The 27,288-nt window shown below is 48.5% G+C and overlaps 2 protein-coding genes across 2 annotated transcripts in view; both read right to left on the bottom strand.

Moving 5' to 3' along the window:
• Window positions 1–9,684: 9,684 nt before the first annotated feature.
• LOC146207217 (engulfment and cell motility protein 2-like) lies at window positions 9,685–15,785 on the bottom strand. The gene has a single exon (XM_084575625.1). The coding sequence runs from the start codon at window positions 15,059–15,061 to the stop codon at window positions 12,884–12,886; it is 2,178 nt and encodes a 725-aa protein (XP_084431751.1). The 5' UTR covers window positions 15,062–15,785; the 3' UTR covers window positions 9,685–12,883.
• Window positions 15,786–16,025: 240 nt separating this feature from the next.
• Window positions 16,026–27,288, bottom strand: part of LOC146207216 (uncharacterized) — a 123,358-nt gene continuing 112,095 nt past the window's right edge. The window contains exon 34 of the mRNA XM_084575543.1: window positions 16,026–16,487. Within this exon, the coding sequence (XP_084431669.1) occupies window positions 16,377–16,487 (111 nt within the window). The 3' untranslated portion in view covers window positions 16,026–16,376. The remainder of the gene's footprint in view (window positions 16,488–27,288) is intronic.

Raw genomic sequence — 27,288 nt, 5'->3', positions numbered from 1 at the left:
CCAGGCCAATCCTAGCCCTAGATTTAACCAAAGCCTTTGATAACGTTAAACACAAAGCTATCCTAGAATCTCTTTCACTGCTGAATGTAGGCGCAAGAACGTTTAACTACATCAAAGACTTTCTCTCCGATAGGACGGCTAAAATTCAAATTGGCACTATCAAATCCGACACCTTCACTTTAGGAGATAGAGGAACTCCGCAAGGATCGGTCCTCTCCCCCTTTTTATTCAACATAACCCTAATCAAAATGGCACACGAACTCGCAAGAATCCCAGACCTAGAACACTCTTTGTACGCGGACGATATCACCCTTTGGACCACCAAGGGGAGTATTGGCACGATACAAGATACGCTACAACAAGCGGTAGACGTAGTCGTAGAGGAGGCGCAAGCCGCGGGACTCGCGTGTTCCCCCCAGAAATCTGAGTTACTCATTCTACACCCAAAGCGTCAAAGAAAGAATAAAGCGCCTGCGATAAAAATCTACGCGGAAGGTGCAGCCATCCAAGAAGTGGAAACACTAAGAATCTTGGGAATGCTCATACAGTCAAACCAAAAAAACGACACACTAATTAAGAAACTGAAAAACACCGTCAACCAAATTTCCCTCCTCCTCAGACGAATCGCGAATAGGCGTGGAGGAGTTAAAGAAGCTGAGACCAGGAAACTAGGAGAAGCCTTCGTTCTTAGCAGAGTTATCTACTCTACACCATATGTCACCCTCACAGTTAGAGAAAGAGACGACCTGGATTCACTAATTAGGCAGTCCTATAAAATTGCGCTAAACCTCCCTCGTCATACCCCAAATGAAAGACTACTAAAGTTAGGAATTCATAACACCTTAGCGGAAATGGTGGAAGCACACCTCACCGCACAGTACGAACGACTGTCAAGTACTGAAACGGGACGTTTCATCCTAAAAAGAGCAGGAATACAATATGAAGGGACCCGGGCCCACACTTTGCCGATCCCAAGACACGTGCACGAGCAATTAATAGTCCGTCCTCTGCCTAAAAACATGCATCCAGAATATGATACGGACAGAAGAAGGGCTAGAGCGCAAAAATTACACGAAAGATTTTCAGTACAGAAAGACACGGCGCACGTGGACGTGGCAGAACATGCGGACAGAAATGCCTTTTCCCTGGCAGTTGTCGATCATCGAGGTTCTCCCCTCGCATCGGCGACAATCAATAAAACAAAATTTCCGGAGGAGGCCGAAGAGGCTGCCATAGCTTTAGCCATTACCTCCACCACTGCCAAATACATCCTTAGCGACTCTAAAACCGCAATTCGAAATTTTGCAAAAGGAAGGGCCCACTCCGCAGCCATCAAAATCTTACAAAAAATCTCCCATACCCGCCTTATCACATTGATCTGGGTCCCTGCCCATTCGGACCATCCTGGGAACGAGGCAGCGCACCAATTTGCCCGAGGATTCGTAGTTAACCGGGAGGTGCGCTGCCCTGAGCTCAGGTCGGCTAGGGAGCGGATGACAACCTACAAAGAAATTACTACCCACTTCAAGAAAGAAAGACAAATCTTCCCAGAACCACATCGATCTCTAAGTAAAACACAACAAGTCACCTGGCGCCAGCTTCAAACAGGCACTTTCTTTAATCCGTACATGTACTCCATATGGTTCCCAGAGCAGTTCAGCCCTGTCTGTTCTCTCTGTGGACATCAAAAGGCAGACACACCACACATCCTATACTCATGTAATCAAGACAAGCCATCACAGAGTCTGCAGCTCTCTACCCAATCTCAGTGGGGGGCCGCGCTGCTCAGCTCCGACCCGGAGGTTCAACTCCGAGTCACGGAGCGAGCCGAAGAGGTCGCCGAACGACATCGTCGGTCGGCCACCTGGCGTCCGGCCTAGAAGAGGAGCCCACCGTGGGGACGGGAACGCCAACCCACCCCGTGCCTACGACCTCTTCTTTAATAAAGTTTACCTCCTCCTCCTCCTCGAGGTTGGTTTTAAGGAACAATATTGGAACTGTGCTAGCATAGCCGATATAGTTACACACACACACACACACACACACACACACACACACACACACACACACACACACACACACACACACACACACACACACACACACACACACACACACACACACACACACACACACACACACACACACACACACACACACACACACACACACACACACACGCACGCACGCACACACACACACACACACACACACACACACACACACACACACACACACACACACACACACACACACACACACACACACACAGCCACTAAATCCCAATGCTTAACACCCCCCAAAAAATCATAACCTTATGAACAAACACTAACATTAAAAAGAAATTTCACGCAGTGTCACAAGCAGGGATGTAGACTGAATTTGCATGCCCATTTTTAATTATCTTCTCGCCCTTGCGCGCTGGGCATCTCGAGCAGGCAACATGCTCAGATCATATATTACAATTCTGCCCCAAACTTGGGGCATAATGGCAAAATTATGATTATATTTTGATATTTGTATACGCAATGTTATTAAAAAAAAAGTAACAGCGTTACGTACGCAATATACTATGGTGAGCAGCTCCCTTGAATTGCTTGAATCATCGCTCCTACTTCCGGCGAGGAGAATTATAACTTTGAGTAAGCACGCCTAAAATTCGTATGCTGCCTGCAGAACTATGCAGGTCTAGCCGACGCACAGCAGCACAGAAAAGCGCTCTAGCGTAAACGAGACTAGATATAGTAGATGCCAATGGACACAAAGCGCTTCCGTTTCGTGCGCGGCTCTGTATTGTGACCTATCCTTTAAATAAACAAGAACGAAAAAACATGTATGCGCAGTTTTTTTCTTCTTTCGCTACGTCGGGGGGGGGGGGGGGGGAATAAACTGGCCCACTGCAAGGGGGCACTAACGGCCGTCTTTCCCCGATCCAAGTGAAAGAAGGCATTTACTACGCTACCTTTAATAGCTAAGTTTACAAGCTGCGCGTGTTTTCTGAACCAACGTTCCCTCAATTTTGGCTGCACAAATAATGCGGTATAGTAGCGTGTGTACGTGACGGCATGGGGCGTTGTATAATACCGGATGTCTCAGCTAAGTGATCGGGCCAAGGGCTCAAAAAAAAAAAAAAAGAATAATAAGTAGAGGCAGACGAGGGAACCATTGCTGGCAGGCACCAAAGGCAATTTATTTTTCAGTCTATTAGTGCATTAAGGTTACTTGCATACATAATACTGATATAAAATGGGATTTCACCTTCAGAAAACCCCATTCTATTATTTGCGATTAGAGTTTGTTTTTCAGCTTCAAATAAACCCCCGAAATAAATTAAAAAAAAAAAACGTTTGCGAGCCACGAGCGTACTGCTCTCAACAGTAGTTTGAGCGAACGTACGAAATCAAACCTACTGTGATGTCATTTTCAAGACCGATCTGATCTACGTCCTGCGATGGACGAGGACCGTATATAGTAGCACGCTTAGCACTCATTTACTTTCACCGAGACATTGCTGTGAACGCTCCAGATGTCAATCGCTTCGCAAAAGTGCCACGGCGAGTAGATATTGCAATGCGTTATTGAACTGCAATATACAAAAGAAATTGACTTTTGTGACAATTAGAATAGACCGTCACCTCAATGAAGGCTTGCCTCCTTCGCATGAGTTTCCAAACGCATATACCACGCACCGGTGAATATGTGGAGTACTTTTCATATTACGAGCTCCTGTTATTAAAGTTGGAACCTGTGTTCGTCTTTTAAGCGCACAGCATTTATTAACGCGAAAGCATTTAATGCCTCATACTCACGGCCGCGTCCGGCACCCTGTCCCACTATAGCTGTCAATTATTCTGACAGCCACGCCAGGCACGTGAGAAACGTGCCCTTCTTACTTAGTTCTTGTCAAATGTCATGCCAGCGCGGTTGCCATGGAGACCGCCACCGCTAGTTATAGTGGTAAATAGTGATCGATAACGATAGTATAGTGGTAGTGGTAGTTATAGTGATAGTGATGATCGATAATTACAGAAATGACTATGCCATCACCAGGCGATTCCCGCATATACGAAGCTGACCACGCAGGGCGTCCGGCGTCTTTCCTTTGGCGCCGCATGGACGCATTGGCAAAATGGAGCGGCGACGTGGTGATGGCGAACGACGAGGGAGGAAGTCCGGAGGATCAGGGGGTGCTGTTGGAGGACCCGATGGGACTGGGAACTGGGGGGCCAAATAAGGTGGCGCAGGCCATGCAGCAAAGGCCATATTTATTCGGCGCCGGCAGTAGCGTGTAGTGTGTCCAGGGATGCCGCAGTGGTAGCAAATAGGCCTGTTGTCTGCAGTGCGCCATGGAGATGGTGTCTGACGCAAGGGGGGAGCAAAAGCTGTTGGTGCGGACCGCATGGGGGGCGAAGCATAGGCATATGATGGCTCAGGCGGTGGACTTGAAGTGACTTCGGCATACGTGCGACGCAATACTTGAGGAGGAGCCGGCGCGAATGCCGGAGCGTAGCTCAGTGGCGCAATGCCGGACGATGAAACTGTGGGCGTGAGTAACGGCATTGAGGGTGCGACCGGAGCTGATTGAGGAACAGGATTAGGGAGGACTTCAGATACATGCTGCTGGATTGCATGGAGAAGCTCCGGAACAAGGCCAGTTGTTGACGGCTCCTTAACATATGGCTGTAGGGCCAGTTGTCGCGCGACCTCCTGACGTACAAAAGCCTTGATGTCTTCAGAGAGGCTAGATATGACTCCCTCTCTGCGGCTAATCCAGCGAATGATGTATGACGCTGGCGAATCAAAGCACGCTCCTTGCGGAGTTCGTCGTAGCTTTGACAGAGGTCGTAGATTTCCTTGACCATATTGGGGCCTTTGGCGATAAGCATGTTGAAAGCGCCGGCATCAATTCCTGTGAGGACATGACGTATCTTAACGGCCTCGGTCATGGTCGGGTCAACGCGGCGACACAAATCAACAATGTCCTCAATATAACTGGTGAACGTTTCACCGGGCAGCTGTAGTCGCGATCGAAGACGCTGTTCCGCGCGGAGTTTTCGGACGGCGGGGCGGCCAAAGACATAAGAAAATTTCGTCTTGAAATTCGCCCAGGTGGCAAAGTCCGACTCGTGGTTTCGAAACCACAGATTAGCGACGTCGCTCAAGTAAAAGATGACATTGTTGAGCTTACGGTTGTCGTCCCAGTTATTGTGACGGCTGACCCGTTCGTAAGTGGTCAGCCAATCGTCGACGTCGTCATCGCTGCTTCCACTGAAGGTAGCCGCGTCCCGTTGACGAAGCGCACCTGTGCAGGTGACGGGCGGAGGCAGGTGCAATGAAGTCGGCTCCGTCATTGGGGTAGTCAATGTTCTGCTGCGAAGTTCCAGGGCGAGATGGGTACAGGGAACCTCAGATTGACCTCCACCAAGTGAAATGTGGATTTAATGGTTGGTTGGAACGTCTAGCGCTGGCAATACTTTGGGCACAGCAGGATCGAATTACCAGCCGCAGGGCACAGCTTCAGCGCGAGCGAGATGGGCGCCGGAGACAAGCGATGGTGATTGCGATGCCGCAGCGTTTTCTGTTCTTTGTCTTCTTTACAGGCGCTTCCTCGAACGCCGCACCACACGGCGTACAGAAGCAGACACAGTACGTACAGCAGGCATCAGTGGCGTATCAAATTGGTTTACAGGAATGATGTTGTTGTTGTTGTTGTGGCTGTAGGGAGAAGGAAAAGAAAATGCACGGGCCTGCTACTGGCTCTGTGGCTGAGCCACCTCCGCTGCCTCGTGCATACAGAAGAGAAAATAGAGAAGAAAGAAAAAGAACAGTGAAAGAAAGACGCGCGCCGCAACAACAGCCGTCGTCCACAACCGAAGCGGTGGCGGGTGCAATGACGGCCTACAGGCGCAGTATCTGTCGCAATTCTCAGCAGACACCTTAACCGAGCCTTAACGAAAAGGAGGAAGGTGGGAGTGAAAAAAGAGAGAAAGAGGTGCCATAGTGGAGGGCCACGGACCACCGCGCAATACGCGCTTTGGCCTCATCGCACTATAGTGGTCCAAAGTGCACACTAAAATTTTACGCCTCACCTCAAATTCCGCTATTCGTCCGGTCTTCCTATAGATTTTCTGGCTACGCCACTTTTTAAAGTTGTGGCTGTAGGAAGAACGAAAAGAAAATGCAGGGGCCTGCTACTGGCACTGTAGCTGAGCCACTTCCGCTGCCTCGTGCGGACAGGAGAGAGAAATCAGATAATAAAGAAAAAGAAGAGGAAGAGAAAGCCGCGCGCCGCAACAGCCGACGTCCACCACCTAAGCGGCGGCGGGTGCAAACCAGCCCCAGCCCCACAGGGCCAGGAACTACCACTCTTCACCACTCCGCCAAAGCCTTTAATGCCTCATACTTAGCGTGTCCGCGTTTCGGGTGCATGCCTACATGGGCATATGCCAATCACCATTAAATCGATACTTAATAGCCATCGGACTATATCGGAACACGATTCGACATTTTCAAGGTAATTTTATGATAATGTACGACAAATAATAAAATACTTAGGCAGCTAGATGTCCATAGGAACTCATGCATTTGGAGGTCATCGTAACTATCACTGACCATCACTAACTAGTTAAGAAGTATTTAACTAACGCTAACCAGACATTAACTAGTACTCAGAAAGTGCAAGTCATGATTAACTATCACTAACCAATAGTAATGGTTAGACGTTTCGAGACGTCCATAGCCATTTCATACACACCAGTACTGGCTAATTAGTCACTGACAAGCAGCATCCGATCATGACTGATGATGACGTCACCAGGAGAGCTGACCCCGCCGGGCGTTCGATCCAGGCGTCCGTGCGGCGCCTTTCATTTGGCGCCTCGAACGCCGCACAACAGAGCATATAGACCAGCACCGTGTTTACAAAGGAGGCGCTCGCTGCGCCGCAGCCGACTGGGGGTGAAAAGTAGGGCTAGCGCCCATAGGAATACATGGAACCAAAAGGTTCCAAAGCAGTTTTCTCATTTCACAGGGCACCTATGATGTGGCTATTCGGTAAAAAGCAACTATGAACATCGTAGAACAGATCACGAAAGTATGAAATCTCATTACAGTGGCGAAGTATTTTTAAAACACCGCCAAACGTATGGGGGTGCGAGTTGGGAGGGCGACCCATAGAAACGCATGTAAACACAACTTACCGCAACACTTTTCTCGTTTCGCAGAGCACCATAAGTGGTGGCCGGTCGTTAAACGTTGGTCAGCACTTTGAAGAAATGTATGACAAAGTATGCTGCGTCATTTCTTAGGCAATGTACTTTTAAAACTCCCCGAATAATCTGTGTTGTGAATCCGGACACCCCCAAAAAGAAAGCTGGCGAGTATCGAATCGAACAGTTTTGTTTACAGTCTGATATGCTGCAGCATGGGTAAGTTAGCTTAATAATACTGTCTCTCAAGTGATACTGTCTCTCAAACGCCATACGACAATATGGACCGAACGAGAATCGCACACTGCACTAGACGACGGCGCAGCCACCTCCAGGTCCGGAGCGTCTGCGTCTGCTAGCGACGGCGCCGGTGGTGCATGGTCTTCTGCAACTGTCCACGGTCAGTTTATCGTGCTGTGAAGAGGCCTGTAGATCGTCAGACTTTCAGTGCTTGCAAGAGAATGTAGTGTGTGATGCAGCAATGTCGGACTGCGTGAAAAGCTTGTCGGAATCATTGTGCACCCGGATCCATTTGCTACGTCTGAAACACGTTGGGAAGTCCTCCAGGCTGACGCGGGTGCTCTTACACTATTGGGCATGGCAAACGGGGTAGTGTAAGTCGCTTCACTGCAGAGCCCTTCCAAGCATACAAGTCCCTGGAGGCATGCAATTATTTTGAATGAGGGTGCGCGCAAGTTCATCAACGGGCATTATGCTAGCTAAATATTTTTCGTTTATGTTCTTTTCCCCCGTGGTATCACCATGGCTGTCGTATGATCGGTCTGCGCTTTCTGTGCGGTTTCCTGATCTTATTTTTTTTCTTTCCGTATGGCGCAGACCATGCAGCGCGTGCACGGACGTCGGAATAGCCTGTCAAAATGTTTGCTTACGACTTGCTCACCGCATGCATGTATCGCGACGCAACTACATATCCATAAATTTAATACTTACCGTCTACTTAGCCACGATCGATGTTTTCAGTACGCAATGACGTCGTGCCCGTTATTTTGCGTTTTTTCCCTCTCAATTTACAAAATGAACCATGTCTCGACGGCACCATTACTGCCTTACGCGGCTCGTGCAAACCGCGCCAGCCCTTGCATTTTTTTTTTGCTTCCGCCATACAATATGATGTCGGGACGTACAAGACGTTCACAAAAAAAAAAAATCAAAAGAACAACTCAGGTTTAATAGACGTGGCCGGGGGTTCGTCTGGAAACGCGACGCACATATTTATTGATAATAGCTGTCAGACGCGGAATGTTGTTGCATACGTATATTCAGGCCTTAAAATAATGCACCAGCTCTTAACAAACTGCTTTTGTAGCCGCAAAAGTCACCTTCTTTGCGAACCGTTCTTTACATATATTTTGTATGGGCCGCGCTACCGCAATGCATTTCTAACTCAGGTTCTAGACAACGAAGTGTTTTAAAAGTAGACTGCCCCCGCAATGATGCAGCATACTTTGTCACACACTTCTTTAAAGCGCTAGACAACGTTTAACGACCGGCTACCACTTCTGGTGCTCTGCGAAACGAGAAAAGTGTTGCGGCAAGTTGTGTTTACATGTGTTTCTATGGGTCGCCCTCCCAACTCACACCCCCATATGTTTCGCGGTGTTTTAAAAATACTTCGCCTCGGTAATGAGATTTTATACTTTCACTATTTGTTCTAGGATGTTCATCGTTGCTCTATGTCGTATAACGACATCATAGGTGCCCCGTGAAATGAGAAAACTGCTTTGAAATCTTTCGGTTCCATGTATTCCTATGGCGACCAACCCTAATTTTCACCCCCAGTCGGCCCAGCCTAGCGACAGAAGCGCCGCCTCATCGTGCTTACGTTACAGATCGGTGTTGTGAAATAGACGCAGCACAGCATGGCATCAGCGGCCTAAGGCTTCCGCCTTGAAGCACTTTAGTGAGCCAGAACGCCCCCTGAATTTTCCTTTTTCTTCTCTACTTTCTACCTCTGTCCGCATGAAGCAGCGGAGGTGACTCAGCTGCAGAGCCGTAGCAGACTCGTGCATTTTCTTTTCCTTCTTTCTACAGTCGCAACTACAACTTCCGTGATCAAATACCTTCTAACTGACGCGAGCAAGTGTCCGATTTACTATTTTTATCTGATGCGCTAGGCTGCTCGTAAGAAACCGCATTTCTTTTTGTAATCGAAATAAGCGAACCATTGAACTTCGCAAAGAACATGTAAGCGGCACGAACATTCCTGTCTTTGGACCAACGGGGCTGTCGTGTAGTGTTTTTAACACATCCCCTTAATTTCAGTCGAATTCTTTTTTACTGGTGGCTAACAAAATGACTAGCGCTTTTCCTCCCCTCCCCCCCCCTCCCCCACACGCACACCTAGAAATATCCGCTCCCCAATTTTAGTTCTTGGGGAGACACCTGCATTGGGTCCCGCGTTGTAGCATAACTGAGCGGCCCGGCTTTCGCACTGGGAAAAGCGCTTCATTTATTGACACGTACAGTCAGGGACAAAAGTTTGTGGGACGCGGATTTGTGGAAAAGCATTTATTTCTTCATTGCCTTGCTTGTTTTTCCTCTGATATTTTTTCTCTGATTGCAGCATGTATGACCCCTCATAATTCAGCATATTTTATTTACCACGTTTGCCCTGTCACACAGAAACAAATATTTTTCCACAAACTCCTGTCCCGCAAACTTTTGTCCCTAACTGTACATATATAGCATATACCTTTTATGGTCAAATTGCACAATGCACACTGCGAGCTTTCATGAGCGAGGTGCAATGTATATTGCCGTAGTAAAATATTTGAAAGAGGGTTGCCTCGCCTTCAACTTACCTTATGGGTGGCTCATCGGTAGTGGGAAGCAAGGGTGAGAAAGGCTTTATTACAACGCAACATATTGAACGCAAAGAATATCCAGGGCCAGGTTCATCGAAGTCACCTGGTTCGAGGCTAACCAAGGCCGCCTACTTGGAGAAAGTGGTATGGGTAATGGTCGAACCATGCCCGAGATGTACAGATATACAAGTCCAATATAATACAATATATTCTAATCTCTAGAATTTTACGGAATTCTAACCAAGTTGAGGTCAGGTAAACCGCAAGCTCGAAATAATGAAATTCCAATGAAATACAATAAACAACTTCTTGATGGAATTACATGTCACATACTCCTTTCCAGTCATCGCTTTCCGAAATCGTACCCATAAGTGCCGAGGTGGTAAACTTTAGTCAAGGAACTACTGCCATCGGTATACACCAGCCTCTACATGCCGTCGTGGAAGAACGAGCCTGGATTTTTGTACCGTACCCAACATGCACTTCTCGAAATCAGGGCCCGTATTTCGAAAGCTACCGTCATTTTCGTCCTCGCCTCGAGCAATCTGATTGGAAGAAACGCAGGAACCAGATGTCGGTCCCACTCGAATACTCCGCACTCTAGCGACCATTCCATCCTTGTGCACCAGCTGTGGATGTGCAAAGTCTATATTTTCAAACCCCAACCCCATCCCCGCACTATGGGAGTACGACTGAAGGACTGCTCGGCCATTGGCCAGCAAACGGCTGGTGGGCGCGCGTTAATGCTCTCGGGCAGTGTTGTTCAGGTGCTCCATTCGAGAACTGAATAAAGTTTGCCATTTCTGTCTTTGGGTGGTTTGGTTTTATAGGCTGTAACGTCCCGGAGAGACTCTAGCTGAACGCTGCGAAAATTTCCACCACTTGGGGTTCTTAACATGCACTGGCATCGCACATTACACGAGTACCTTGTTCTTAGCCTTCCAACGAAAAGCGACCGCCACGGCCGGAACTCGCGTCTTTGGGTTCAGCAGTCGAGCCACACCGTGAATCGACGCCGTAACCACTGAGCCACCGCGGCGGTGTACTTGTGGCTGTATGAACCTCTGGAGGGTGTAAGGTACAGAAACTCGAGCAAGGCGTATTTCTTGGAAGCAGCGGTACCATTTGCACCATGCATTGCTTGCCTTTGAGCCCAAAATGGGACAAATATTGTTTTCCAAATCTTTACATAATGTAAGATGGAGTCCAAAGACACTCCGCCCGCAGTAATCCAAATCCTTACAGTAAGCGGAGGGGGTGTATAAAAATCAAAAGCATCCAGAGGTAAGCGCCCCTATGACGGAATGACTGCCATCGCCACTGATAGTGACCATGCATATCTAAGTAATTAGATTAGTAACGAGAAAGCGGGTACTCGGCTTTTATCGAAGTAAAACTTAATCTATCATTTATTAAAACATAAGCCACAAATCATCGTAATTACAGGCCAGCAAAAGCCTAGACAGTGGCATTCCCTCTCGGCATCCTGACGTCATAGGACCTATAGATTTCCTCCACAGATTACTCGTACACAGACATCGTCAGCGTCATCAACAAAGCGGTATAGCATCGAAATCATGAAGTCTATTGCTAGAACGGAATGGATTGTCGCGTTTATACATAGCTTTCCATACCACCTGTGCGGCTATCGCTATGTCAACTCTGTATGAAACAGTTAAACAGTAAAGGAAAATGAGCTCGCCTTATGACCCGAGAACGCCGCGTTTAGGAAAACTAATGTAATGTGAGCCCGCTGCGGTGGTTCTGCGGAGTTCGGCTGTTGGCCCAAATGTCTCGGGTTCGATTCCGGCCGCGATACATCGGTGAAGGCTAATAAGACAAGCGAATACAGTTTGGCTTAGCAGCAAGAAATCGGCACAGAGCTTGGCAAAGTTCCCCGAAATAAAATTGAATGGTTTTGAGGAAAAGCGCATTGTCTGTCCCTCTTCTTGCTGGACACGTCCTACAATTTAAGTCTACATTTGTAAGTACACGTTTCGCACGTCGGTTCTAATCCTGATCGCAGACTATCTTTTGACTTGATAGAAGCTGGACATGAGAAGATTGGTATGACGTCATCTTAACCGCTGCACAAATAACGGTGGTCGAAATTTTGACACAAAACCATGTGACATTTTTGGTATCGCTTTCCGCTCACGAGGCAAGTACGATGCTTTTGCCCCCAAAACGTCCTACTGTGCGATGCAACGCACGTTAAAAAACCCCGGGCAATCTCAACCCGGAGCACTGACTCCACTACGGTCTCTAGCATCCTATTTGTCAATGGCTACTGTATGGGGACGGCAGAAGGGTTTTTCAATCTCATGGCAGAATTCCACAGCGCTTATTTGCTAAGCCTAACGTGCAATAACACCTCAGACTCACCGCGAGCTCGTATAATTAACGGCGACATCGCTGAAACGCAAAACTATATTCTACAGCACTGTAGCCAAACTGCCAAACGAACAATTTTAGCGATGTTGCCCGGTGAGGGAAGCTCTTTGGGCGGAAATTACATTTGAAAGGTGTGTTTCAAAACTGGAAATGTGGGTCGTTGTCAGTATGAGCTTGACACGCGCGGTGTGGAAGGTGAAAAATTTCGTTAAGCTCCACATGACAGCCGTTACATACGTTTGATGATTTCAACATCATGACGCATAGGCCCATTGTGTCGTTGCTTTTCCGATACACTAAGCCGCAGTACCGTTATTGCATAGGGCTAAATATAGCCGTAACACGGCAACCTGAACATATAGTCACAAAATGCAAACTTTGCAAGAGAGGTTCATATCACACTTTACGGCAGCTAGAGATGAAATAGAGGTCAGCTGCGCGGTCAAGGAACAATGGTCACGTGCCACCTAAGTACTTTGATGTGAAGTCAAAGTTCGAAGGCGGAGGAGGTATTGGCGGAGGCGTCTCCGGGATGGGGATGCCCTCAGTCTCCAGCAGCCTAAGCCTAACCTCCATGTCCAAAAGGATGCCCATATCTCCGCGTGCATCGATGCTGCTAGCGATGTTGCCCATCAAAACGTCTAGGCCATCGAGCCACCGGTTGAACACCTTGGTACTGGGGGCCACCAAGTTGAGCGTTTGTCCGTCGCAAAGCACAATGGAAAAGGCGAGGTCGACGACCACCCTCGGAGCCTTTCGCGCCTGAGGGCACGACGTCCCTGTGTTGATCGTTTCGATGTCCGACACTTGGATGGTTTCGGATAGCTCCTCAATGTCTACGTCTTCACACAACGCGCTGCAGTCGCCATAGTGAAATGTTTTCAGGTTAGGGGACAACTTGACAAAAACGCAGCAGTCCTTGATGCGGTTTCCCTTGGCGCCGCATTTCTGGAACCGGGCTCCCCTGCGCAGAACGTTGAGGCGGTTCTCATTCACCAGCGCGACGATGTCGGCCCGAAGCGAGTCCCGCAACTGGTTCACGGCTCGCGACTGCCTCTCGAAAGCCTTACGCTCGTCATTTTCCCGTTGCTGCAATTTGAGGATCTCGGAGTAGGGCAGAGACGACAGGGTAGTACGGAACGCGTTGATGTCCGGGCAGTGCGGGTTGAGCTTGAGCGCTCGCGTGATCTGCTCGTAGACGACCCCAAAGACTTTGCCAACGACTGCCACCGACGCCTTCATTTCGCGCCACGTCTTAAATACGAGCAACATGCACACGCTGAAAACTTCCTCGAAGAAGGACTCGTGAGAGAAGTACATGAGCAGAAAGGTGCCGTCATCCTCAGCTGGCCGGCCGATCCTAAAAACGTGACATAGAAGCCTGGTCAACAAGATGCTGCTCTCTACAAGTGGACACATATGCTCTGGAGAACTGAAAAGGTTTTCGTGAATGGCTGTAGTGAAGCTAATATTGTATTTTTCGGCGAAGTACAAAAGATTCTCTACGGCCAACCTTCCACCGGGCTTGTCAAAGTCCCTGAGCGGCGCGTCGACGCTCACAATTCCCATGGCACGGTAACAATCCGGAAGACATCGCCTATTGCCCAGCTTCTTGTATCGGGCGTCATCCGAGCCGAGGCCAGCTTCTCCAATCTTGAGAAGAAAGTCAATCTTGCCATTCAATGCCAGATCATCGGGGTCAACAGCTGCCTTCCAAAGCCACTCGTAGAGTCCGAGTAGCTGCGCTTGGAAGACATGCAGGACACGAGCCAGATCCGAGTCAACTTGCCCGTAATTTGTCAGCCTCATCCACACGACGCTCTTAACTTTCCAGTTATTAATAGCATTCTTCAGGGCGTCCCGGTGACTAGAATTACCTTGTGCAAATAGAGCGTTCAGTAACATGACGCAATTTCTCATAACTTCCACTGATCCGTCCTGCATAAGCAATGCATACCGCTCCCAAGGCATACCCATGAATACCGTTTCGTATGCAGACGCGTTACTCGCGACCACGGCTGCCAGCACGTTTAAAAACACTTTCACAGAGTCCCAGCTTGTGCCGCCACAGCAGTTGGTTTCCTTCAGTACCCTGCTCAGAGCCTTGGTGGAGAGTACGTCCCAGGATATCAAGCCGTGGTCTATGAAGACCTGAAGACACTGCAGAGCATGGCAGAGCAGCTCCCCCTTGCAGAAACCTGATTCTATGCAATTCAGTATGGTCTTGTGGGCGTCGTTGGCGATGAACTTGATGGCGGAGTCCGGATCCGAGACCAGAATGAGCAGCGCACGCAGGGCGTCCGTCTTCTCCTCCGGGGTGCCGGAACTCAGCTTCTCGACAACCTCGTTCCTGTTCATCGGCATCCGAACTAACTGAAGCATGTCCCCATTCCGTATGTCCAACTTGTTGGCGTCGAAGACGTACACTTCGCTGCCATCGTACCTGATGGCATAACAATCCGGGTTCAAGAGGGACGTTCGCTGGCACACGTCATCGATGATTGTCGCCAGTGGCAGCTCCAGATCAAGATTGAGCAGCTGATCTCCGCGTGGGGTCTTGATACCGACCTTCACCCGTTTGCAGAGCGCCTTCACCTCAGTATCTCCAGCAGCACCATCAGCACAAGAGGACATCGCGAAGATCGCGGCCGGCTACAAGGCGGCGTCAACCGCAGTCATATTCGTCACACTCCCGCCGGCGACCTACGTTCGACCTCGACACGGCCTGGAGGACTCCGCACGCCAGCCGCCTATCAGCAATACGTCCAAGTTTGCTTATCACAGGCATCAGCGACGCCGCCGCCGCCCCCACAGATGACCGTCCCGTCAACGAACGCGAAGGTCGCTCGCTTTGTATCGTCGGCAGCAGCAGGCGGCGCAGGATTACACACGCGCGTTCGGGTGCGTGTACACAAGCACGGTCACGTGTGCCTCGACAGTCATGGACCACTGCGTACACAGCGGAGCATGCGACTGCACTCGACACAGTATCCGGAGCAGTTGTCACCGAACACCACCACGATCGGCATGCGACGCAGTGCAGGCAGCGCAGGCGGCGCAGGCATACGCCGCCGCAGCGGCGAGGCAACGGTGAGAGCGGCTTGTGCCCTCGCCACCGCAACGTCACTCACCTGAATAACAACGCGCTTCCTACAGAATCCTACTGGACACCCGACAGGGGCTGGGAAGAGAGACGGCAGAGGAGGCGTGGAGAGGGCTTCCCGGCTCACTTCATTCCGAACGGGATATGTGTCAAGCGGGCGCGGTGGAGACGACGAAGCCTGGTTTGGCTAGTTGCCTCTTTTCTCCGCGCTAACAAACGGTGACAGGCCCGCTGCACTGTTTGAGCAGTACTTAGCTACTCGAACGCCTACTGGTACAACTGGAATCACAAGATATTACCCAAACTTACGCGAGTTATATGCTAATAGTATGCAAGTTCCCATTCACCATCACCGTAGTAACGAAGCAAAACCAGATAAAATGCAAACAAAACGTACAGTCTAAGCCTCGCCATAAAAAAAAAAAGTCCGACTGTGATCCAACTGTCTGAGAGAGAGTGCATTTGCTCGGTAATAAGCAAAAAAACACAGGCCAGTATAGCAATGGACCATCTTTTTATTTTTCGAAATCTTGTGGGCAAAAAGAAAATAGAGTACTTCTCTCCAGGATGCAGCCCTTCCATATTTTAAAAAGAAAACTGTGTTAACAGAGAGACCAAACAGCATCTGTTATATTCAAGAGATCTCTCACCTCTTGGAGACACGGGACACAACATCTGTTATATTCAAGAGATTTCTCACCTCTTGGAGACAAGGGACACAACATATACTCAAAGGGACAATAATAAACTATGCACCTGTGTATCACAACAGCCTTGATGCTGGAAAATGCTAAGGCAGTAGTACAAAATGAGGCACATCAATGAAGCTGACTTGCTCTGGGTGATTCATGGGCTGTCATCAATGGTGATGTACCCTTTCTCAGCTAGTGGCTTGTAGACAAGGTCCAAGGAGGAGGAATTGAGTAGGTCGATTTCAATAGGTGTACTATCTTTGTTCTGTAGCAAAAACAAAGAGAAAGAAACGACAAAGCAGTTACTTGCGGTGTTTACTTTCATTTCTGCTCATCAGGAAATCATTCACATCATATTGGGTCATGCCGCACTCTGAGTAAGTGCCACTAATCATCAGTAACATGAAACAAGCATCAGTGACAGGCCCACACACTTTCCTCTTCTATATCTTCGCTCAACCACTGCCTCTCTCAAACACACAAGCATGCAAACACACACTGTAAAAGAAATAACAATGTGGACTTCAAAACTGTCGACGTAGCCAGTGCTGTGAAAACGTCTGTAGTATGGAACCAAATATAGTTACTCTTAGTGATTGGTTTTCAGCCATACATCATGACCCATAATTTTATGCCCTTTCATTACCACAACTTTACAATACAACTCTGTGCACCACGCCAGTAATACGTGAGGTACTGAGTAATGTTTAGGTGCTCCAAATGGCTTCAGACAGGCAAGAAATCTGGCAAATGCATAATTATACAAGCTGCCTCCACTAAAATGAATAATATTAAAAAGATATCTGTTATAGAAGGGCTCACGCACACACAGTCTCTCATAGCCTGAGTCGCTTTGGGACGTTAAACCCAATAAACCAACCAAACCCCCCCCCCCCCCCCCCCCCCACACACACACATATATCAGTTCAGTTCAGGCGTTCAGTCGTGTCCGACTCTTCGTGACCCTATGGACCATGTCACGCCACGCTTTCCGGTCTCTCACTATCTTCTTAACATCACATAGCTTCATCTGCAATGCCTCGAGAATGCCATCTAACCATCGCGTTCGCTGCCTACCCCTTCTCCGGCGACCCTCAACCTTTCCCAACATCAAATCTTTCTCCAGCGACTCCTCTCTTCTCATCAGATGACCAAAGTAGCTGAGCTTTAACTTTAGAATTTGACCCTCCAATGAGCAGTCAGGGTTTATGGTCGACAATATCGACTGATTTGATCTTCTGGCAGTCCAAGGAACTCTTAAGAGTCTTCGCCAGCACCACAATTCAAACGTGTCAATTCTTCGGCGGTCAGCCTTTTTCACAGTCCAACTCTCGCATCCATACATCACAACTGGAAAGACCATAGCACGGGTTATACGGATCTTGGTTGGCAGACTAATGTCTCTGCTCTTTACTAGGCGGTCAAGGCTAACCATTGCTCTCTTTCCCAGAGAGCAATGGTCCCAGGGCAGAGGCTAGTAGAGTTCTGTCAAGAAAACACACATATATACATATCCAGTAAGTTTCAATGGGCCAGTTTACTGTAGAAAGTAGAGCGTTGCGACAAACGCGACTGTCCGTTTTCGGTGTTTATTTTCGGGAATGGTATTTTCTTCGTCAGGGCAGCTTTACAGTTTTGTAATCATCGGCTTGAAAAAACAAAAACAAAAAGAACACGGAGGTGTGACCCCACCCTCACAGCTCACTCGAGGGTGAGACCGCATAACGTGCCACATTCAAAAGGCGCTGCTGCGGCAAACAATAAAATAAAAAACAACAGCGGACCTTGTGATGGTGCAAGAGCGAGACAGAAACCGGGTGACAGAAAAAAAAGAAAGAGAAGAGGGAGCGTGGGGTGAAAAAATTGCCGACAATTACGTTACTTCCTAATGCGAAATTTGAGCGCAGCCCGTCAGCTGTTTCACCTTTTTCGATAGATTGAGGCAAAGATTTCGAGCAAGACATGTATGTACTATTACAGACAACTATTTTATTTTAAAGCGCAGCTCTTTGGCGCCCGGTCCTCGGTTTCGCGGCGTCGTCGGCCTCGTAACTAGTTCCACCCCCCCTTTCCTTTCAGTCCCCCAGTTCGAGCCGGCGCTCGGCAACCGGAGCCTCGCAGGAAGAGGGGGGGGGGGGGGGTACACTCAGCGGCAAACGATGGGGGCAGGAGAGCGCGCAGCAACCGGAGAACACGAGGAAAGGAGGGAAAGGGGTCGCCCCCCCCCTCCTCCTCTTCCTGAGTGGCGGCGAGGGTGCTCTCTGGTAGCCGAAACGCGGATCACGGTGGTGCGTGCATCCCGTTCTCACTCGCTGCTATCTGTTCGTCGCGCAACGTTCCTATGGACCCACGCGCTGCCTCCCGCAACCTCCTGATAATTCAATTGCTCTCTTCATTTCTCTGACCACAAAGCTTCTTCCATCACAGCCAAGTACTGTTAGTGGAGTGTTATTTGAAGGAATAAGTGTGTAAAATTAAAAAAATAAATAAGTTGTCTGCAATTGTAAATAACTGTCTTGCTCGAAATCTTTGCCTCAATTTATCGAAAAGGTAAAACAGCTGATGAGCTGCGCTCAAATTTCGCATTAGGAAGTAACGTAATCGTGGGCAATTTTTTCACACATATTCCTTTAAGAAACACTCCACTAAAGTTCTTGACTGTCGTGAAGGAAGCTTCGTGGTCGGAGAAATGGAGAGCAATTAAGTTATCGGGAGGTTGCGGGGAGGCAGCGCGCGTTGGCCCATAGAAACGTTGCACGGCGAAGAGACTAATGCCACAAGCTGCAGATGAGAAGAAAGAACCTTCGCAAATATCTTAAACTGACTTGAAAAAGCTGTAGCCAAAGTTAGCAAGTGTCTCATCGAATTTCTAGCAATATCAGGGGTGGAAGCAGGCCCGAGCATTTTGGAGCAGCTTTGGGAGCAGTAGTGAAGCCATTTTGGAGCACCTTTGGAGCACATTTCCAAGGTCAAACGCCTTTGATAATTGCAGTTTTCTTTTTCTGAAGTACAAAATCTCCAATCTGATTCCTTTTTATGCAAGTTTAATGCCTTTCCAATTTCGCACTTATCTCTGACATGACAAACAGCTAAAGCATGTAAAGATGTATAACACAGGTCGACCTTAGCAAAAACTTGGAACAGACTAGCAGCAAACGTAACGCTTGCTGGTGCACTTCATAACTGAACATCTAGTCTGACCTAATGTGTTTACCTATTTTGACTTGATAGGTTCAAATGTCGACTTTACCACTTCAACGCACTGTAGCAGTGATATTAACTTATAATTCGGATTAATGGGCATGACATTTCTGCTCCCTATATTGTGCATATCTATCTTGTTTATTTAGAATACACCTCAAAGCCCCCAGACATGATCCCTTTTGATCCTATGCCTTTGCTGATAAATTTCTGAGCACATGGGTATTTCGTCTGCCAAAAAGGCACCTTCAGACCACAATAACGTGCCTTGACAAGCTTGGCGCCAGCGTCGATCCAGTGCTTTTTGTCGGCTGTGGGATCGCCGACAACTGCAGCACAACCTCGATCGTCTTGTCCGTTTGTAAATATGATGGAGGTCTACAGGAATGGAAGCAGGCTCGGGCATTTTGGAGCGGCTTTGGGCTACAGATAGATGGCATTGAAGGGTAGCCTTTCCATCCAACACCTTTTTTACTTCACTGCCTCCTGCCAATAGAATATCATTCTTTGCTTGAGCAATGCTTGGGGCTCATTTTTAATATTTTGGTGATAGGCCCCGTATGCCTTTCCAACACTCTTGGGAAGCTTCCTAGTGAGTGACAGCTTTGGCAAACAACCCATACCGTTTCAAGCATGGTTTTGTCTGCCGTAGGCCTGGCAAAGTTTGCCACTGACAAAGAGGCTCGATGGTGAAGTACCTGCTTGTTTTCACAGCAGAACCATTAGAATAACACATGCAGTTTTTGCAGTCTGACAAGCTTTCTTCCTAACGGCTCACAATAATTTGCGCTACCTGCTTCGCTTGATCTCGCTTCTCTCCACCAGCGATTCAAAAGGCTGAGAGGAGGTGCTATGTCACATGCATAGTGCATTTTCTTTTTGCAATTATTTCCAACCGCCAGTGGCTCATATTAAATTTACTAGTGAAAAAATATTTATTGTACTCCATGCTTCCTTCCCTTACAAAATATTCATTTGTATTAAGCCCAGTGCAAGATGCGTTACATCTCTGCCACTGATGCAATGACATTGTTCCAGTGTTCTGCTAAATTTGATGGCAAAACATCAGAACAGCCAGTTTGGAGCAATATTGTATTTTGGAGCAGGGAAAGCAGTTTATAGCAGAATGGAGTAATTGGAGCACTTCCACCCCTGCAATATATGTTTTAAAGGAAAATGAGGGCGGGCTAGATCCGGGCCAGGCCTTCCTCGAAAGCCAAGGGACGATCGGCTAGAGATCCGGACTATCAAACTAGCTGTATATACGCAAACTACATGAAAATATGATGGTTTTCTCTGTGAGTGTTTGCATTCTCGGTTACTGCACATGTGTTATCCTGCAGGTCGGTGTGGGCGTTTGCATTATTCATGAATTATCTTGGCAGTGTGTAGCATGTGTGGTCACATCTTCCACTCGAGCTCTGAAGCGTGCCTTTCATAATTGGCTCACAGGAATGGAAAGGCGTAGTATTTACCTGAATCATGCAGCAAGGGAAAGAAGGAAGGTGGGAGTGAAAGTGGAGCTGTTTACAATGGAAAGGCGCAGTATCTGTCACACTGGTTCCTGTGGACGCCTGAATCGCACCATAAGGGAAGGAAGGAAGGTCGGAGTGAAAGTGGAGCTGGTTAAGAGGGACAACGCCGACGCCGCGAAACCCAGGAACGAAGGGGGGGTGAGCGCATGTCTCGATGCGGCCACCGAATAACACTGAACCCGTGCGGCAAAGAGATGCCGTAGCGAAGGGCTACGGAGTAATTTCGAACACCTGGGGGATAACCTGCGCTGACATCCCACAACACACGCAGGGGGTATACATGAAACGAATGTCGGGTCGGGTCCCGCCAGCCCGACTGCAGGGGGTGGGTTGGCTCGACCCACGGCTCAAACTTACCCGCTGGGCAAGGAGCATGTGTACGCTGACACGTCGGGCCGGCTCCTCTTCTCTTGCCTCCTTGCTGGTTGGGGCAGAGCCACCTAGAGATGGCGCTGGTCGAGGACGGGACCTAGGTCCCGTTAGAGTCACTGGAAAAATTTCAGTAACTAACGGGACCGTGAGCTGTTCGGCTGAGCATTCCTCTCTTCCCGTTTGCGCCTTGTTTACTTGCTCGATGCACGGTGTAGCAGCGATCTCTGCCTGGCAGCTCATGTAAACCCGGATGGGTCGGGCTGGCTCCCCCCTACCCGACCCGTTTTCGTCGAGCATTCGGTTGTAGCATCTGCACCTCCCCGTGAGCGCGCGTCCAGACACCTGATACGGGCCGCTCGCTGATGCCCAGCTACGGCCACCAGCCCGATGCAAGCGGGTCGGGTAGTGGGGAGCCGGTTGTCGGGGTTCGGGTTTACATGACCTCGTTTCTGTCGGGCATAGGGAGCCTATAGTTGCGCCGCGGCGCAATATGCCTCGTATACATGAGCCCGACGCAAGCGGGTTGAGTAGGCTGTGCCGCCTGTCAGAGCCAGCCCAACTCGTTCGGGTTTACATGAACTTGTTTCTGTCGGGCATAGGGTGCCTCGATACCAGCGCCGCGCGCTACATCGAGGCACCCTAGTCGGGCAGAGATCGCTGCTACACCGTGTGTCGAGCAAGTGAACCAGGGGCAGGCGGGAGAAGAGGAATGCTCAGACTAACAGCTCACGGCCCCGTCGCTGACCAGCAAGGAGGCAAGAGAGGAGTCGGCCCGACGCGTCAGCGTATACATGCTCCTCGCCCAGCAGGCATGGTCAAGCAAACCCACTCCCTGCAGTAGGGTTGGCGGGACACGACGCCACGGTAGTCTAGCTCGAACCCCTAGCGTATACATGATCCCGACAGCCGGTTTTCAGCCCGACAGGCACACCCGAACTGACTTTGTTGGTCTGATGTAAACCCAATCAAGAGTTGCGCACGTCTCGCTTTCCCCTATTTTTCCTCACCCTCCCACTTTTTTTTTTCTTTTCTGTCACCCAGTTTCCATCTCATCATTGCAAGGTCCGCTGTTGATGCTTTTGCTCTTTTTTTATTTTTACCGCAGCAGCGCCTTTTGAATGTGCCACGTTATGCGGTCTTGCCCTCACCCTCGAGTGAGCTGCGGGGGCGGGGTCACACCTCCTCGTGTTTTTCTTCAAGCCGATGATCACAAAACTGGAAACTGTCGGCAAAATAAACACTGAAAACAAACAGTCGCGTTTGTGGTAACGTTCTAGTTTCTCTCTATATATTACACACACACACACACACGCGTAATGGGTGGGTGCCCCAGCTAACTTGAATCAAGGGTTAAAAATTAAATATTTGAGATAGGCTAGAGAAACCAGTTGCATACAGCTGCCAGATTCTCGCGCACTACAAACAATTTTGTTTCGGAATAATAAGCTAATCAGGCTAATATTTCTAATTTGCATATTATTGACTTTAGACAGTAAATGTGATTTGCAAAATTGGAGCTCACCTTCAGAAACCCTTATTCCATATATTTAAGATGAAGAAAGCCTCACGTATATCTTTTTCCGAGCTCCAAAGGAAGCCCATGCGAATTACAGAATCAGTCACATGATTAGCGCATTAGCGCTCCACGATTACCCTTCTCTCAACCGTAGATTGAGTGAACCAAAATCGCGTGCGGCCATGTCTCAATGGCCCAGTTCCAGCGTTAGTTGGCGATGACTGCAGCCCGCTCAGCCAGCTCACCACGCTCGCTCCAACTTGCACCGTCACATGCGCCAACTGGGTCATGTGATCGGACGAGCGGCAACAAAAGATCGAGACGGGAAGCAGGCGCCACTCACCCCTTTATTGTGATCGGGCGAGCTGCCCTCCCAAGCCAAAGCGGGGGAATCGTCTGGCGATGAGCACCCAACCTCGGCGCCGGTGAGATGCTATGGAACCTGGCGCCGGCCGACCGGAGGTAACAGTTCGCCACGCGGGGGGGCGGGTCCCGCCAACAAGTCGACGAATGGAGAATGGAGTGGAAGCGACCAAATTCCGGTCCATTCAATTGTCGAGCCTCGCTATGGAAAGCGAGTGCGCATCCTTTCATTTCTTCCCGTGGTGAGCCACGGGTAGCTTTCGGCTAAGTGGTCTAGCTGAATGCAGCCCAGCGACACCTGGACCGATGAGTCAGCCCAGATGCAACCACGCCCGGAGACAAGCGGCTGACGCCATCTACGCTTTCTAGACGGCCACCTCCTCACCCTCAAGCCAGAACCAGACAGAGGGACGTGTCAACGAGTGCGAACAGTGCTTGTGCGTGTGTGCGAGAATGCGGGAGAGTGAGGTGACAGAGACACTCCCTCACAAACTGCCCTGCCTTTCCATCTGGGGGACATAGGGGATCAGCCCTATAAAACGAACGACAAGTGGTGTGTCGTGGATTGGTAAAACGGAGACTGTTGCTCCAGTACTAAAACGCTCCATGTAAATTTTGTACATAAAAGTTTTTCCATCGCACTTGGAAGTCCGGATTCCAGCCGCCTCGTCTTTGCTCCTGCCCCGATGAACCAACCGGGCCTTGAACACGCAGCCTGGTCACAACAGTCATGAAAGTGAAGAAACCACCACAGACATATCGACCTGCCACCGCAAGCCACAGCCACAGCTGATTTTGTTCTCTCAAGCCACTGTTGAGAGCAGGGCAATCATGGCACGTGAATGTGCTAGTCACGATTGTTTTTGTAATTCGCGGGATTTCTGTGGAGCGCGAAAAAGATAAACGTGAGGCTTTCTTTATCGCAAATATATGCAATGGGGGTTTCTGAAGCTGTTCTCCAACTTTGCAATTTGCATTTACTGTCTAAAGTCAATATTAAGTAAAATAGAAAAATTAACCTAATTACCTCATTAATTATTTTTGAAACAAAAAATTGCCTTTGGTGCGCAAGACGGCTGGCAGCTTTATATAACCGATTTCTCTGGCTATTTCAGATATTTAATTTTTTATCCCTTGGTCCAGGTTAGCTGGGACACCTGGTATATATTGTGAGCACGGTGCCAGAACTTTCACCTCTTTCATCTGTACATAAGCATCATCATCATCATTTACTGGTGTTCCCGCTGTATCGTGTCGACGACGCATTGGACTGACTCCAAGGAGCTGAGTATTTCTCGAGTTTTGGCAAATTGTCATGCATGAATCCGACAAGGACATGACTGCATTTGCTACCCCCGATGGATGCCTTAATGTGATGCCTTTCGGGTTGTGTAATGCCCCTGCCACCTTCAAGTACATGATAGACACCGTGCTTCGAGGAATGAAATGGAAGACGTGCTTGTGTTAGCTAGATAATATTATCACCTTTTCATCAGACTTCGCCAAGCACTTCCACCTTCTCAGAGCTTCTCACATGTTTGGCCTCTAGCGCAACACTAAAAAATGCCACTTCGCAAGCAAAACTATCAAAGTCCTCGGCCATGTCGTTAGCAAGGCAGGTATACAGCTTGATCCCAACAAAATTGCAGCTGTAAATAATTTTTCTCGGCTCAAACGCCAGAAAGAACTTTGCTTCTATTGCGGCCCCTTTACCCAGCCTCCTGAAGTCTGACGCACTTTTCTTATGGTCCATTGAGTGTGAACAGGCCTTCCAATCCCTCAAGCAAGCACTCACTTCAACTGCTGTGCTTTGCCAATTTGATGAGACAGCTCCCACCATTCTTCATACCGACGCCAGTGGACAAGGTATCGATGCGGTTCTTTTGCAACGCAATGCTACGTCTGAAGAGCAGGTTGTGGCATACACTAGCCGTTCTCTCACACCAGCTGAGCGTAATTAAAGCATTATGGAGCAAGAATGCCTTGCCATTGTTTGGTCTGTCCAAAAATTTCAACCCTATTTGTATGGCCGCCACTTCAAAATCGTCACCATGGTGCACTCTGTTGGCTGTCGTCATTAAAGAAATTATCAAGTTGACTGGGCCACTGGGTGGTACGACTTTACACGAGTATACCTTCACCATCATGCACAAATCCGGCAGAAAACACCTGATTGCTGACGCCCTCTCTTGATGCGCGCTACCTTCTACTCCAACCAACTCCCATGCGGCCTCTACACATTTCCCCTCAAGTCAGCCTCCTGTTAATTGTTTAGATTTTGCACCTATCGATGTATTTTTGCTGGACATCAGCATTGACTTCCCAGCCTTGCAGCTGGCTGATCCTTACTGCAGCACAATTATCACTCACCTCCGCAGTCAATCATCAGCCCCCAACAGTCGCTTGCGTCGTCAACTCAGTCTTTTCCTGATTCAACACAGAATGCTTTACCGCTCTGTTTACCACCCAACTGGTCACCGGTGGGTTCCAGTTGTCCCTCGCTCTCTTCATCATCGAGTGTTGGAGGCTTGCCACGACGATGCAACTGCCGGTCATTTAGGCCACCACAAGATGTACGACCGTATAAAAAGCCACTACTTTTGGCCAGAGCTTTCCACCAGCGTTGCCAAATACATATCTTCTGCGCCATTTTTGCGATCGCCAGATTTATGATCTCTCGTCGTGCCCTCTAAACGGTTTCATGCAATGTGTTAAACGTTGCGTGGTCGCTCACGATGCCTCGAGATGCGACACACATTAAGTGCAGGCTTGGCTAGCTTTTATTTTTTTCGTTTTGGCGCTTATGCCGCGGAAGATAACCCGGGAAGTCGCTTGCCGCATTTGGGCCGCTCCTCGTTCCTCTGACGAGATGCCACGAGAAATAAACCGGGAAGCCACTTGCTGCATTTGCGCCGCCCATCATGCCTCGGGCGAAATGCCGCAGGGGAATCTGAAATGTCGATTGTCACAGCTTGCAGAGCACAGGATCGACGGATCTCAGTATGTGGAAAGTGGTGCGCGGCACCAAGGCATTCACTGTAGCCGATCGGCTAGTCGCACAGATGTTCGTTGTAGCCGAGACGGAGCGCCATAGCCCCAATGTATATTTTGACGGTGGCACCGGACTTGTTCGTGATAAGCGAGTGTTCGTCTAAAGTGGGGCCGTTGTAAGTGGGCTCGATTGTACCTGAACAAAATTTTTGAGGGCAAGGCAAGCCCATGTATTCAAAATATTATGTCCGGAATTTGTCATAATTAATTTGATTAATCAACATAGGTCTAATTGATAACAAAAAATTCAGTGCTATGCTATTTTTCAGCAAGAAAATTTAGGAAAAGGGTTTTGTCTTGCCCTGAAGAACCTATCTAGGAATCAGCATGACAAATTGCACAATGCCAGTGCCTTTCGCAATTTTTCCAGGCCTGATATACCTATTCGAACCAATTTGATATGGTTCTGTAACTTGAGAACTAGCCTGCACAATTCTATGAAACTTGGTGGTTTTTCATTTGTTAATGTCATGAGCCTGTTCCGAAAATTTCATCATGATAACTTGAAAAACAAAAAGTTATTGTTCTCTCAACCTTTGAGATACGTTTTCTCAGAATCAATTTTTTGCATGGTGTGGCTGCTAGGAAAAGTCATATCTCAAGAACCGCTTATTGGATTTTCATGAGGTTTTTTTTGTTACATACCTAAGTAAATTTCTGAAGGCAAGACAATTCGTTTTTTTTTTTTTTTTTCAAAATATTTCATGTGTAATTAGGGGCAGTCAAGTAAAATATTGCTAAGTCAAGTGTAAACTTTAACACTAAATTTTGGGCTATACTAAAATTTTTCAAAGAAATTTGGAAAAAGGGAATTGTCCTGCCCTGGGGAAACTATCCAGAAATGGCCATAACTAATTTCACATTGCTAGCACATTTTGCAAATTCTCCAGGCCTGCCCCTAGGGACCCATGTAAACTATCTTGATATACTCCTCTAGTCGAGAACCGATGAGCCCAGCTCCATGAAACTTGGTAGTTCTTCAAATGTGTGTACTATGAGCATACCCTGAAAAATTTCATTCAAGTATC

Source organism: Amblyomma maculatum, chromosome 1 (assembly GCF_055883805.1).
Source record: "Amblyomma maculatum isolate TAMU_Amacu chromosome 1, ASM5588380v1, whole genome shotgun sequence".
In the NCBI taxonomy this organism is placed as follows: domain Eukaryota; kingdom Metazoa; phylum Arthropoda; class Arachnida; order Ixodida; family Ixodidae; genus Amblyomma; species Amblyomma maculatum.
This window is presented reverse-complemented; position numbering and strand designations above follow the sequence as displayed.

Excerpts from the sequence above, each read along its gene's own strand:
- LOC146207217 (XM_084575625.1), bottom strand. The coding sequence starts at position 15,061 with ATGTCCTCTTGTGCTGATGGTGCTGCTGGAGATACTGAGGTGAAGGCG.